We start from the raw sequence: 13336 nt of genomic DNA on the forward strand, positions 1-13336 counted from the left end.
AAATGAGAAAGAATCATCATAGAAATGAGTGTGTGATTTGCAGCATTAGCAATTAGGGGTTATAAGGGGAGATGAGGCTCAATTGTTTCCTTTCTTCAGCTTCTCACCGTAGTTGTCCTAATCCTGTTGAGAGCAGGAACATTTATTGTTCTTGCCAGAAAACATAAACCAAATGAGGATCAACTACAATTCTGAATTTCAGAATCAATTTCATCAAGGCCTACAGAGAAGTAATGAAATTGCATCAGCAACAAATTCAGCTACTAATGTTACTATAATGTGCACATCTGTACAAATAATACAGACTGAGAGGCTGTGGTGGCCTTTGCGTGCTACATCCACAGCTTCCACATCGATAGCCCTTTCTAGGGTTAGCTTCACTACACGCAAACTATCTGGAAACAATGTTTGAAAAACGTATGTCATTGAGCCGGGATCCTGACTTTTCTGAAGAAAAGGAAACTCTACTCTACGACTTCAGTCGATCTTTGGATTCCAACTCCTTGACATTGTGTAAAGCTTTTTGAAGCTTCTTTGCCAAGGACTGATTATGCTCTTCGATATGCCCAACAATCATATGCAGTTGCCTTTTGTAGGTAGCAGCTTGCCTTTCAAAAGTTTCGGCTCGATTTTTTGCAATTGCTAATTGTAAGGAGAGTTCCCTAATTTTTTCATGTTCGCTCTGCATAAACATAACACAATTAAGAAAGTGGTTTTTCAAGGAAAATGAAAGAGAAGATGAAAGAAACATCAGAGTATATTATATGACTTGAACCAGCCTCCTCCCACAATCACTCGAGGTGGTAAACTTGAAACAACAACGAAATATTCAAATATCAGTTCCAGATCCACATGCAAGAAATTATAAGCTAAGTGAACACACACAAAGGGCGTTGTTTTATCATCATCGAACAAGTTCCATCAGAATTAAGTTTGGTTGGTTATATAGATAATGAATCGACATTCTTTCAGTTCCAGAACAAATGAGGAATCCGCACTTTAAAGACAGACAAAAATGAATTCAAAAATAACAATGCCGAGGAAATATCTTGGTTATATCTTGCGACATTACAAAATTTTTTAACACAAGGCATACAGGATCAGGTAGTTTCAAAGACAAAGAAGATAGAGAAAGACATACAATTGGCACACAACCCAAACAAAATGACTTTACTCTTAAGCTATGAGAAAAACCAAAACACAGAAGTTCATAAGGCTATTATCTGCAGTTGGGAATCAATCCATAAAATGAATGGCAAAAAACTAGCATTTAAAGATTTCCTAACTGTGGAAAGAATACAGGAGAGGCAAGCAGAAGCAGCAAAGAGGCAAAAGCATCATGTTATGCAAGCAGAAACTTCATTGGACAGAACCTACATAGCTACAAAAGTTAGCATGTCAACAGAGATGACTAATCCTATTTTTCTAGGCAAAAAGCAACTATACATTCATAGACCTCAACAATAACGAGGACCATTCCAACAAAAGAAAGTACTGAACAATCCAAAAGAAGTTAATGCAATATCTGCAGAAGTTATGTTCGTCAACAAATTATCTGGAGAAAAGTTTGAGGTGTAAGGACCTTTTTACTCTAAGGAGTAAGGACTTCACATACAGCTATTTTACTTGCAAATTTCATCAGCAAATTTAGAAAAATTATGAAAGAATATGTATTAAATTTCAACAAGGCATTTGAGACAACTGCTATTAATAATAGACCCTGCAACACAAACCATCATATATACATGTCGTACACCAGCTCTCTACTATTACAACCAAATGCAGTTCGCCCCTAATGCATATTCAACAGCAAACCACTTTATTGAGTCACTTTCACCAGGGAAATTGCTCACTGCTGCAGTATTGCAGACATGATGATGTTAGTGTTGCAATTGTGGCATGACTTCTACCCAGGGCACAGGTCCAACCAAAGATGATTCTACACACTGATGACTAAGGAAGATGAAGAAAGTTCATACACACTCTTCCATAAAATGAACTTGAATAGTAGGAAGTTCTAGTGAGGGAAAGAGAAGGGAAAATCGAAGATGAAAAGAAAGTAAAAGAAAAGAAAAAACGGAAGACCTAGGGAATGCATGTTGGTGGTGAACCAATTAGGTAAGTATGATATTCTACTTAACCATCTAGGTTTAAGAATGGTGGATTGGATTTGACTAAGGATTTTAAATGACTGGATTTCAAATCCACGTATTTGATATCTCTTATTGGGCTTTACAATGAATTTGTGTAAAGACTTTAAATTCATTTGGTTAATGATTTTGGAGCATTACAAAAAGATTTAAAAATGAATATGTATTGGATGAATTTCAAATAAATCATAAATAGGTTTCAAATCTAATGGATTCAGTGAAGGATTTAAATCCTTTGATATATTTTATGTGCCAAACAAGTTAGCATCTATAGATTTTAAATTCACAAGACCTAGATCCATCAATTCAAAATGCACCCCAGGATAAATTTTCAATTACATTGGGAAAATAATAGGAACTACGTGTTTGTAAACAAGTGGTCCTTTTGGGACTACCAACCTCCAAATCAGGACCTAGCAAACGATCAGCAAAATTAGTTTTGTTCATAACTATATCAGTATTTGCAACACTGGAGAAGTAATAGGTTCTTCTTCGAAACTTGCTACATAAGTTTGAAGTAGATAGTAATTATTTTGATGGAGTAGAATAACTAGTTTATTAGAAACAAATAGGAATTTAATTTTTTCCCAAAATGATTGAATGTTAACTGTTTGCTCAATGACTCAATAGAACGACTAGGTTCCCGAAAGTGATTGAATTATCTATTACAAGCTGAAGTAAGATTTCAACGAAATTAAATAAGTAGTTCATGACAACAAAAAATTGTTCAAAGGCAAAAATTCTTGACAAGTGATCTGATTATCTTATGGCTAACTAATTCTTCATACTAAAATGTCTCAACAGTTCACTTGGCTATAGACTGTTCATGACGTCTGAACAGATAGAAAGCCAATAGTAAGGCTTCATTGTCCCATCCAATCAAGTGTCAGTCAAGGACAGAGCGGAGGCTGTTTGAGGCTCTCAATTGTGTTGCCATGCACCCACACATGGCCAATTCATGAATATTGCAGAGACCTTCTCTAGGATAACGTAGGAAACAATCGATCGAGAATTATAGGATGGTTATTGACTAATCTGATCACCATAGTCTTAATTTCTGGTCTTTCACAACTTAATTTGTTATCATCTCTATAAGCAAGTTAGTGATTTTATAAGTCATTCGATCAGATACCTTTTCTGGTATAGATATTTTACTATACTTGGCACTATACCATTGGCCTTACTAAAATTGTACTTACGTATTTAAAGTTTTTCTTCCCCAGACTTGAGCCCTTAAGTTAAAGTGAGATTGTTGTATAGGAGCAAGCCAGATATAGTATATTAACATCTATTTATTATTGATATGAATTGTAATTCTTATACAAAATAATAAAAATAAATAACATTTCATTATACATTGATGCAGGCCCACATACAATTGCACATCTATTGCCAGGCATATTCATGTTACATATTGAATGAGAAAAAAGAAAAAAATTATACACATTACGTTGATACATATATATATATATATATTATTTGTTATTCTAACAAGCTAAAATTAATACACATTAGTACTAGGTGCAACTTCTAATTTAATGTTCTTTAACTAATTTTTACGTAAAGGGTTGGTCATCTCTCCAATTTCATTTATACTCTTAGTACCATCCAGCAAGCATGAGAAAATCAATTAAGTAATGGTTCAATTTCTTTCTCAATCTTAGGCACACCAAGCCTGGGATATGCTATTCTCAGACTATTTTCTTACCTTTATTCCATTTCTATACTCATGTTATTCCTGTCTAAATATATCTTCCCATACCAATTCACACGTTCGGAGATCTTCTGATAATGAGAGTTTGTTAGAGCAACGGAGTGGAGACTTTATTAAGACAGCAAGCAAAATGGTGGCAAAAACAAGCTGTGGCTTCAAAGGACTGAAGCAAGCCGTACCACCCCTGCAGTGGTAACCTGCCCAAACTTCGTTGAGTCATTCATTATTGAGACAAATGCTAGTTCTCTAGGGATCAGGGGCGGTCCTCATGCAAGGATGGCAAACAATAACTAGGAAAGTGATAGATGGATTTACTAAGTACGTCTACTTGGTTGTGGGTGGAACTTGAGATGACTGTGTGAAAATGGACTCTGCTAGCAACTTCGATTAATCATTTTAAAAAATGGACAACAGCAAAATAGTTGTAAAGCGCAGTCCATTGTGCTAGGTTCTGCTTGTGGGTCCTGATCACGTGGACCAGCAGCATGGCAACATAGTGTCACAGCTCACCCAAGGTAGGGATGCCACATTAGATGTTGGGGGAAATTTGGAATGATTTGTCAGAGGGAAAATAGAACTCTCTAGCAATATGGGTCAATCATTTTCCCAAAATGAGAATAAAAGCGAAGGAGGTGCTAGAGGACCCAATTATGCAAGAATTGCACTTGTGGCTACCCACGATATGGGCACAAGGCATAACACTTGCACTACTAAAGCTAAAGGTAGACTCTTCATGGTTAACCATTTAAATTATATGGACCTTTTGTCAGCAAGGGACTGACAGGATGTATCCTTTACAAGCAAACTTTGGAGAGAATTGCTCAGCTTCCTGGGTGTTGGCTGCATATGAGTTCAGCTTATAACCACTAATGTGATTGATGTCCATACAAAGAGGGTGATTCACTTCTGGAACACTATTTAAGGTGTTGATCAATAAAAAAACAAGAACTAGTATAGATGTTTATATCCAACTGAATAATGGTATAACGCAAAGTTTTGTACAATGTCAAAGATAACCGTACTTGAGTTCCGCTGTGGTATGCTCCCACCCGGTTTTCCATAGGCCCTTGTTTCCAGATTCCACAACTGAGATTGTAGCCATTGAGCAAGAAACAAGAAGAGTAAAATAATGAAGGATAACCAGTATAAAGCTTAGCACAGGATTTAGTGTTTCCCAGACAAAGGGCAACAGAATCATTTGAACTGGGAGATCAAATACATTTGTGGGTTGCAATCCTTTGGGCAGAACTTCACCACCTTAAAGAAGAATATTAAAACCCCCAGCCAAAGACACCTCACACAATCCTCTAAACATAGGCAGTTTCCCTTGCGAGTTGGCTTTACCTGCGGGATCACTGGCCACTGAGTGTCTCATGTTCCACTTGTCAAGAAAAAGATAGAATTCAAGAAGATTCCTGACCCTGTTTGTCAATCAGAGTTTCTGGAGGTCAATTTTAAGAGGCTTGCTATGCCAATCTTAAGAAGTGACATTTTAAGGGAAACATTGAGCCTTCAACTGCTACTCTAGTGGGTAGTCTAGTACCCAGCAAGCTCCTCAGGCAAATCTCGAGTTTGTACGGAAAAATCCCGGATTTGATCCTTGGGGTTAAATCCTTCATAGGGTAATGTTACCAGGTGAAACACCGGTTCTGCACTCTAGCAGAATAAAATGTCAATGACTCAAGGCAAGTCTTAGAATTGAAAGAAGATAACTCTCTTCTGTATAGAACTCAAGAACTCTGAAGTAAAGTCAGCAGATGCTGTAGGGTCCAAGTGGAAACCATTGGAGGACATAAATGCAATAAAGTACTGAAGCTTTCTACCACATTTTGACTGCTTGCAAGCATCTCTATCCTCAAACCTTCTCATCATTGCTTTTCATCTTATTTCCACCGTTAGCTCTCCACTTATGTTTTGATATGGTTCTTAGTTATTCACCACGCATGATCCATAAATATTGAGGGATTATATTTAAATAACAGCATCACAAAATTCATTGGACTTCATTATCTGGAGAATTTTATCATGATTGCTGTATAATCTCACTCATGAGACGATTATTGGTTTATGTTCTCTGACTTGACATTCTTTTCTTTCTTATTCTTCTCTTTGATTTAGAGTTCATTTTTGTTTAAATTCCAGCTTCAAAATTTATTACTTAATCATAAAGCAATACACTAACAATGCATACTAAGTGTATAATACTAGGACAAAAAGCAATCCAATTTCCAGGAAGCTACTATTGCAGAACCATAGAATCCGTTGGACGGCTAAAGGTCCTCCCTGTAGCATCAGCAAACCAAACAGTCCAATTTATTGGAAGTTACAGTTCAACACCCGTAACTAACCCCCTCCACAGCTTCTGAACTCACCTCTTTCACCATATAGACGTCATCAAACTTTTCTCTATTCTTTAATATGTTAAATGTTGTAACCTAACTTTTGCTGCCTATTCATGTGTAGCTCATCTAAGAAACAGAATTTTCATAAAAGTACTACTTTCTGCAAACAAAAAAGTTCTGGCATTTGACTCCATCCACCAGACCCAGAAGTGATCTAATGCAAGAATTAACAAATCCTTCTGCCGCTTAGATTAAGTAGTACAAGGTGGAACTTTTTATTTACAAAGAGAGGTGGTAAAATATGGAAGAATAGCCCCTATATGCATATGCAGTTTATCTAGAAAAGAAGCACTGTGCTTCTAAAGGAATAGAGACCTACTCAATCTCAGACACTAGAAAAGAAGCTTCTTAATGCCCTTTTTTTCTCTATACAGGAAGATGGGTAGACATATTGACTTCTGTTGCTGACATTCTGATTGTTCCTTGTTTGTATAGCACATTGAGCTTGTTGCATAATTACCAAGATTCAACTTATTACTGTTAAAATGGAAGCTTCCTTGTTTATCTGGCTAGTATAACTCAAATCAAACCCAGCAACAACCACATCAAAAATAATTTCCAGTAACGATGCTACGTCATTTATGCAGATGAGCTAACTTTATCCTCAGAACATGACCGTGATCCTTCTTCCATGACACCACAAATCATTTCTTTTCAATTTTCTATATCTCATAGCAATACTTGGGGAAAAACTCAGTTTGATTAGCAGTACAGGTTTTTTATCATGGAAAAGTCAAGAGACAACATTTCTATTAGCGATACATACTGATATACTCAAAGGAATAAATGTAGCAGCTAAATACAACCTTCACAAATAGAAAAGAGGGAAGTAGGCCTCCAGTTAAATGTAAAAGATTTCATTCCAATCTCAGGAATATCAAATTAACTATCCTAAGAAAATACCAGAAGCCATTTCTAACTATAATGAGGGTTTTAACAAAATAAGGTTACGCCCATTTAAAGCACCAGCAAATGATCAGCCATCTCCAACTGTAACAAGGGTTTTAACTAAGTCAAGGTATCCAAAGCACCAGCCTCACATCTTATTTACTGACTTAATTTTCCTTAGAACAATTTATCATATGATGCAGTCCCTGTGAAATCTCTCTGCACAATTATTGCATGATTTTTAGCAAAATCTTGTATATGTCACCATGGAAATAATCACGCAGTATTTCATGTATATTTGGTAAGTTCCAAGTGATGCGGTTACAAGGCCTCCAACTAATGTGCTAAGGCAACAGCATACTTCATAAAATGAAAAGTATATTATTGAGCACAAAACTATGAGTACGAAGAAGCAATACTCACCAGTGACTCTAGAGCACCGCCACTTCCATAAACATTTGCAGCTAAAATCGCTTGGCCCGACTTCACTAAGGGCTTTGCATATGGTGGGGCCATTTCATGATTGTGTTCCTTTACAAATCTCGAGACCTTCCATTGACCACTATCGTCGCATGCAAAAGATATCATTGCTCTGCATCCTGTTCTTGTTTCGGGCTTTTTGTAACCAACAGCGTTGGTATCTGCTTTATCATCCTTGACCCCTTCCTTCGAGCAGCAGTAAGTTTTTGACCTTACCCTTTTGGTTCCCATGAAGTAGTATTGTTTTCCCCTTCGGACATTGAAACCCATGGCTTGTGCATAATCACAGTACAACATGTATGCTTCTTCCTCACTATACACAACTTGCTCTAATAATTTCTTTTCTAACTCAAGAATATGAGCATCATCTTGCCCCTCATTCACATCAACCACTTCTCCCCCAGAACGAAGACGCACAACCCCTTCTTCGTCACTATCTCCAGAAACCGCTTCACGCTGTTCCAGGTCAAATCCAGGATTTTCCATCTCTGCGAAGTTCAACAAATCCAAGTATCAATAAATCAACCTTTCCATAAGTAAAAGAATGCTGTCATCAAAAGTACAACATTGGCAAAAACTACATACTTCTCATGCCAATTACAGTACAATCACAGGCTGCTCAGTGAAAACATTCATATTCCAGGATTAATAAATAAAAAATAGTGCAATTGGATTATAACTGCAAACCCAGATAATAACACAGGTAAAGTAATGTCTCGTATTTCGTAACTAAAATGAAGTAGGTTCTCTTTAGTTTTTGGTTAAGAAAGATAATTGTCATGAAGTAAGTTCTTTTGCCCCTCTTGTTTCTTGCATGATATATTTCATGCAAACTAAAATGCAATCAGCTTACGAAATGCACTCTCATCATAATTGATAAAATCAATGCAGAATCTGAATTTATCTTGGCATTCATCAATGGATGCTGCCTCTAGCATTAAAAACGCCTTACATGTCCACAAATTTTGACATTACTAATATAACAAATTGTGTGGCAACTACAAACTAAATAACACTGCGGCACGCACCAACAAAAAGAAAAATAGGAAGCATAGAATCAAACCTTAAGCGGCACCAACAATTTCAAAACACCGTCATAATCCGAAGAACCAATTGTTTCTGGCCGATTCAGCATCTCTATCTACTTATTCGGGCATCAATTCAATGAATAAACAAAACACGGAGACACACAAATAGGACTGAGAGAGAGAGAGAGAGAGAGAGTAACCTGCAATGGGAACAGGATTTTGGTTTCCCACGGAGGCGGTGGAGGAGGAGGAGGTCGCGGCGGCGGAGCCGGCGGTGGAATTCAGTAATTTTGGGTGCATGATCTGCAAGTGGTGGGCGTTGTAGACCGGGTCTACCTAATCATCTCTAAATCAGGAACTTTATTTCATTTTATTTATTTTTTCTGATTGAAGGATCCTCTCGAGGACTATTTTGCCATTTTAGTAAGAGAATGCGTCCGTTTTAAGGTGAATCCAGGTAATATGCACACATAAATATACATATATAGACACACACACTCAGTTAATTACATTTATACTCTCATTAAAAATATGAAATTATAATTTCTCCTAAAATTTTTTGAAATTACACTTATACTCCCTTAAAAAGTTTATTATTTACATCTTAATCCATATTGTAAGGATTTGGACGAAAAATGATGACGCTAACATAAAAAAATTACATAAATTTCTAATTTTACCCCTCATTTAATTTAGAAGTTATTGAGTTCCCGTTTGGGCATATGATTTAGTGGATAACGGCCGTAATAGTGTTTAGATTTGTGTTTTCAGTGTTTTATTTTGATATTTTAAAAATAAAGAGATAAAAATAGAGATAAGTAAGTGTGTGTTGGAGATAAATGGTATGTTTGGATTTGTGTTCTGAGATAATTTAAAATATTTTAAAATAAGTGATAAAGGTTCGATGTTGGGATTTGGGAAATAAAAATTAATATATATTGCCAAATCATATCTCCTTTATATATATTTTTATATATAAATATGTATATATATAAATATTGAATATTTAATATTGTATTTTTAAGAGACAGAAAGCATTGTTCATTGTCAAATCATATCTCTTTTATATTATATGTATATAAGTGTATATATATTATATATAAAAAATTGAAAAATTAAAAAACGCACAGATAATGTGTAAAAAACACAAAAATAAACATTAGGTGTGTCTTATTTTGTCTCGCAAAATGCCAAAATATGAAACCAAACATAGTATATATTTCCCGTGCAAATACAATTTCTTATAACGTTTGCCCTCTTTTTTTAAATAATTATTTTTTTAGTTAAATTTTATTAAAATTTCGTTTTGATAAAACCTACTGTTTTGTAACTTTAATTCTATTATAATTATTTCTCATCTAATTACTAGTTATGTCTATTAAAGAATTTTCTAATTTCTTTAATCACTATTAAAAATGAGGTAAATTTCGAAATTTAGCTACAATATACATTTCTATAATTAATTACCAAACCGTGAATGCAAAAGGGTAGCGGCATTTTTTCAATTAAAATAATTAATTATACAATTGATGAAGGAAATTAATATTAAGGGTTCGTTTGGTTCAAGTGAGAGGAAAAAGAAAAGTGGAAGGGAAGAAGGAGCGAAAGAATAATAGCTTTCCTTCAAGTTGTTTGATATAATTAAAAGAAGAGTAAATCTAAAATACTTCCCCTTGTTTGGTACGAGAAAAATAAATTAAAAAGAAAAAAATTATTTTTATAATTTTATTGAATAACCCTTCTCTTCATTTTGTATTAGAAAATAAATAAATTAATATTATACTAATATAATTTTAATATATCAAAAGTTTAAAAACTTATTAATAAAAATATTTTATCAAAAAGAGTAAGAGTATTTTTTATTAATAAAAATATTCATCAAAATGAGTATTATTCATTTATTTTAAACTGTTAGTTTAAATAAAATAAAAATTACTAACAAAATCGAGTTCAAACATCATGCCTTTGTTGATACCAAAAACAACATTGGATGAAAATTATATATATAGATATATATGGGTAATAACTTAAATAAAAATAAAAAATGTACTTTTTTTTTTTTTTTGGTCTTTTGGGTCTTATACTTTCACTTTTTCACCCAATTTTGGACGAAAACAAAATTAGGCTCCAGAGCAATTTCATATACATCAAGTTTTACTTTACCTCCGTATTTCTCCCCTAACCAAATACAAAATTATATTTTATGCATTTATTTTTACTTTTACTTTTTTTATGCTCTCATTTTTCACAGCCAAACACGCTCAAAGAGAATAAACAAATACGGAGGTTGAATGAGAGAAAATTAAAAAATTGGTAAAATAGTTTATAAAATAAAGAAAAAGTAGCAGATAAAAAAATCAAAATTGAAAGAAGAAACAAACATAGAAATTGATACGAGAGATAAAAGAAATAAATTGTGAAATAATTTAAAAAAATAAAAATAGTAGATCAGGAAAGTTGAAAACACCAAAAAAATGCTCTTTAATTATAACGAGACTAGCCATTGTAGCACGTCATTCTTGCGTGCATATAATAAATAATTTTTCGCACTTTTAATTATATTATATAAAAATAAAATATATAAACCTATGTATTACATTAAAAACAAAAGAAAGAAAGAAAATAAAATTAATTTGTCAGTTAATGTAAAATTTAAAAAAGTTGAATAAATTATTTATCTTTTTAGTTGAGGGACATTTTTTGCTTTACAAAAAATTAGACAGAACATTAAATGGTTAATTTATCTATTAATATAAAAAAAAAAAAAGGCCCTCCACAATCCTAAATGACGGTTAATACTACCACTGCACTAATTTTTTTAAAGGCAAAAATGTTATTCAACTGTTAAGATAATTAACTTATTCAACTTTTTAAATTTTACATTAACTAATAAACTATTTTTTCTGTCTTTCTTTCTCTTATTTTTTTAGTGTAACGTAGTGATTTATATATTTTTATTCTTATTTAGGGATAATTACTCTCTCGTCTCTTGAGATTTGGTGTAATTACACATAGATCTCATGTGGTTTGAGAATTACAACTAATGCCCCTAAAGTTTACTTGTATCTAACAAATAAATTTTTTCATTAATCAAAATTTATCAAATTCACTGACATTAACTCGTTTAGCGAATCACATTCTATCACAAACACAATGGGAGTAGTAATAGTGAACTAAGGACAAGACATTACTCTGATACACAATTTTAGACAAACCCCCATTTCACAATGCAAACAACCCACTGTGTTCTACAGTTAATCTTGTTCAGTCCATTACTGATCCTTAGTGAAAATATAATGATGATTTGATAAAACAATGTTGGTAATAAAAGGAAAATGTTGCAGCCATTGGTTGATGTCTTGTGTCTCTTAGTTGTTGCAGAAGGTAGGTGGTGCATTAGCTTTGCTTCTGGGTTACGTCGGATATTGTAACAGTTTCCTAACGGATAACGCCATCTTGGATTTGAGATAAAATGAACCGACTTATTGACAAAAAGCCGTCGTAAAGACTGTCATTGAGTAAGACTCATCTTTTGTAGCTGGAAGGACAGTCCCAAAAATTTTTCAATCCATACTAATCTGATGGAGTTTTTTGATAGAAGATTATTAGTCACAGTTTTGCGACGGAGTTTCGATGGAAATAGTGCAATTGGTATGGGTATTCATGCAAGTTTTTTTTCCATCTCAAAACCATTATAACATCCGTCGAAAGGTGCTAAAATTTTTGCGGCTTCTTTCTTATTCCATCACAAATTTAGTAGATTGCCGCAAAATGGAATGGCTATTTCCACAATGGTTAATGTGCCTGTCGCAAAGTTGTTATAAAAAATTGTCGCAAATGGCATAACGATTATTTTTTTCGTTGCAAATTGTGTCGCAAAGTCCGTCGCAAATTCATCTATATATATATATATGTTGCTTTGATTTTATTGTATTCACTCTCTTAAATCATTAGACCACACCACACTCTCTCTATCTTTCTTCTATTTTTTAGTATATTTTAAATATTACCATTATCACATACCTTTGATATCTGAACTGAGTTTGGGAGAGATAAACCATGATTGACTAAGTAACAATTGAAATCGTATTTCCTTTAGTGTAGTTTAATTATTATTTTAAATTTATATATTTAATATTGATAATCATTAAGTATATGTATACATATAGGTAGTAGTCATCCTGTTAAGATAATTAAGGAGGTGGATTAAGATAATAATCTGCTGAATAATGTAGGTATTATGCAGGAGTTGGAGGATGGTGTTCACACTTTCATAAAATGGGTACATATGGACGACAAGAAGATTAGGTGTTAGTGCTGGAAATACAAGAACGTAAGGTTCATAACAATGGATGCTATGTTCAACTTATATAGGAAAGGGTTTGTAGATGAATATTATAATTAGACTTTATATGGTGAAAAAAAAAAAGGGGTGAGGAGTACAATGACTCAGTGACTGCCCCCGTTCTCGAGCAAACCTCAACTGTATAGGAGATTACTATACACTGGGGTGATTGCCGACAGATGAATTGGGACTAAAGGATGGTTAATGATGCAGTTGGACCGAAATACTTATTGTCATATCGAGAGTGTGCCTGATAGGGGTTCAAGTTCTTGTCCTACTAATGTTGGTTAAGCCAATCCTAGTTCGTGTACGGCGGGGGAGCGTACGGC

The 13336-nt window shown here is 33.9% G+C and overlaps 1 protein-coding gene across 4 annotated transcripts; it reads right to left on the reverse strand.

Moving 5' to 3' along the window:
* Window positions 1-164: 164 nt before the first annotated feature.
* Window positions 165-9093, reverse strand: LOC105173527 (protein FAR1-RELATED SEQUENCE 12). 4 transcript variants are annotated; one of them, XM_011095301.3, is made up of 4 exons: window positions 8863-9063; window positions 8698-8775; window positions 7578-8122; window positions 165-682 (listed from the first exon to the last, which is right to left on the reverse strand). In XM_011095301.3, the coding sequence occupies exons 3-4, from the start codon at window positions 8118-8120 to the stop codon at window positions 470-472; spliced, it is 756 nt and encodes a 251-aa protein (XP_011093603.1). In that variant the 5' UTR covers window positions 8121-8122; window positions 8698-8775; window positions 8863-9063; the 3' UTR covers window positions 165-469. The 4 variants fall into 4 exon arrangements, with proteins under 4 accessions (XP_011093603.1, XP_011093602.1, XP_011093605.1 ...); XM_011095303.3 differs by lacking the exon at window positions 8698-8775 and adding an exon at window positions 4887-4950 and having other exon boundaries at window positions 540-682; window positions 8863-9093; XM_011095300.3 differs by lacking the exon at window positions 8698-8775 and having other exon boundaries at window positions 8863-9088.
* Between the last annotated feature and the right edge of the window lie 4243 nt (window positions 9094-13336).

This window comes from Sesamum indicum, linkage group LG11 (genome assembly GCF_026168435.1).
Source record: "Sesamum indicum cultivar Baizhima isolate 11 linkage group LG11, ASM2616843v1, whole genome shotgun sequence".
Taxonomy (NCBI): Eukaryota; Viridiplantae; Streptophyta; class Magnoliopsida; order Lamiales; family Pedaliaceae; genus Sesamum; species Sesamum indicum.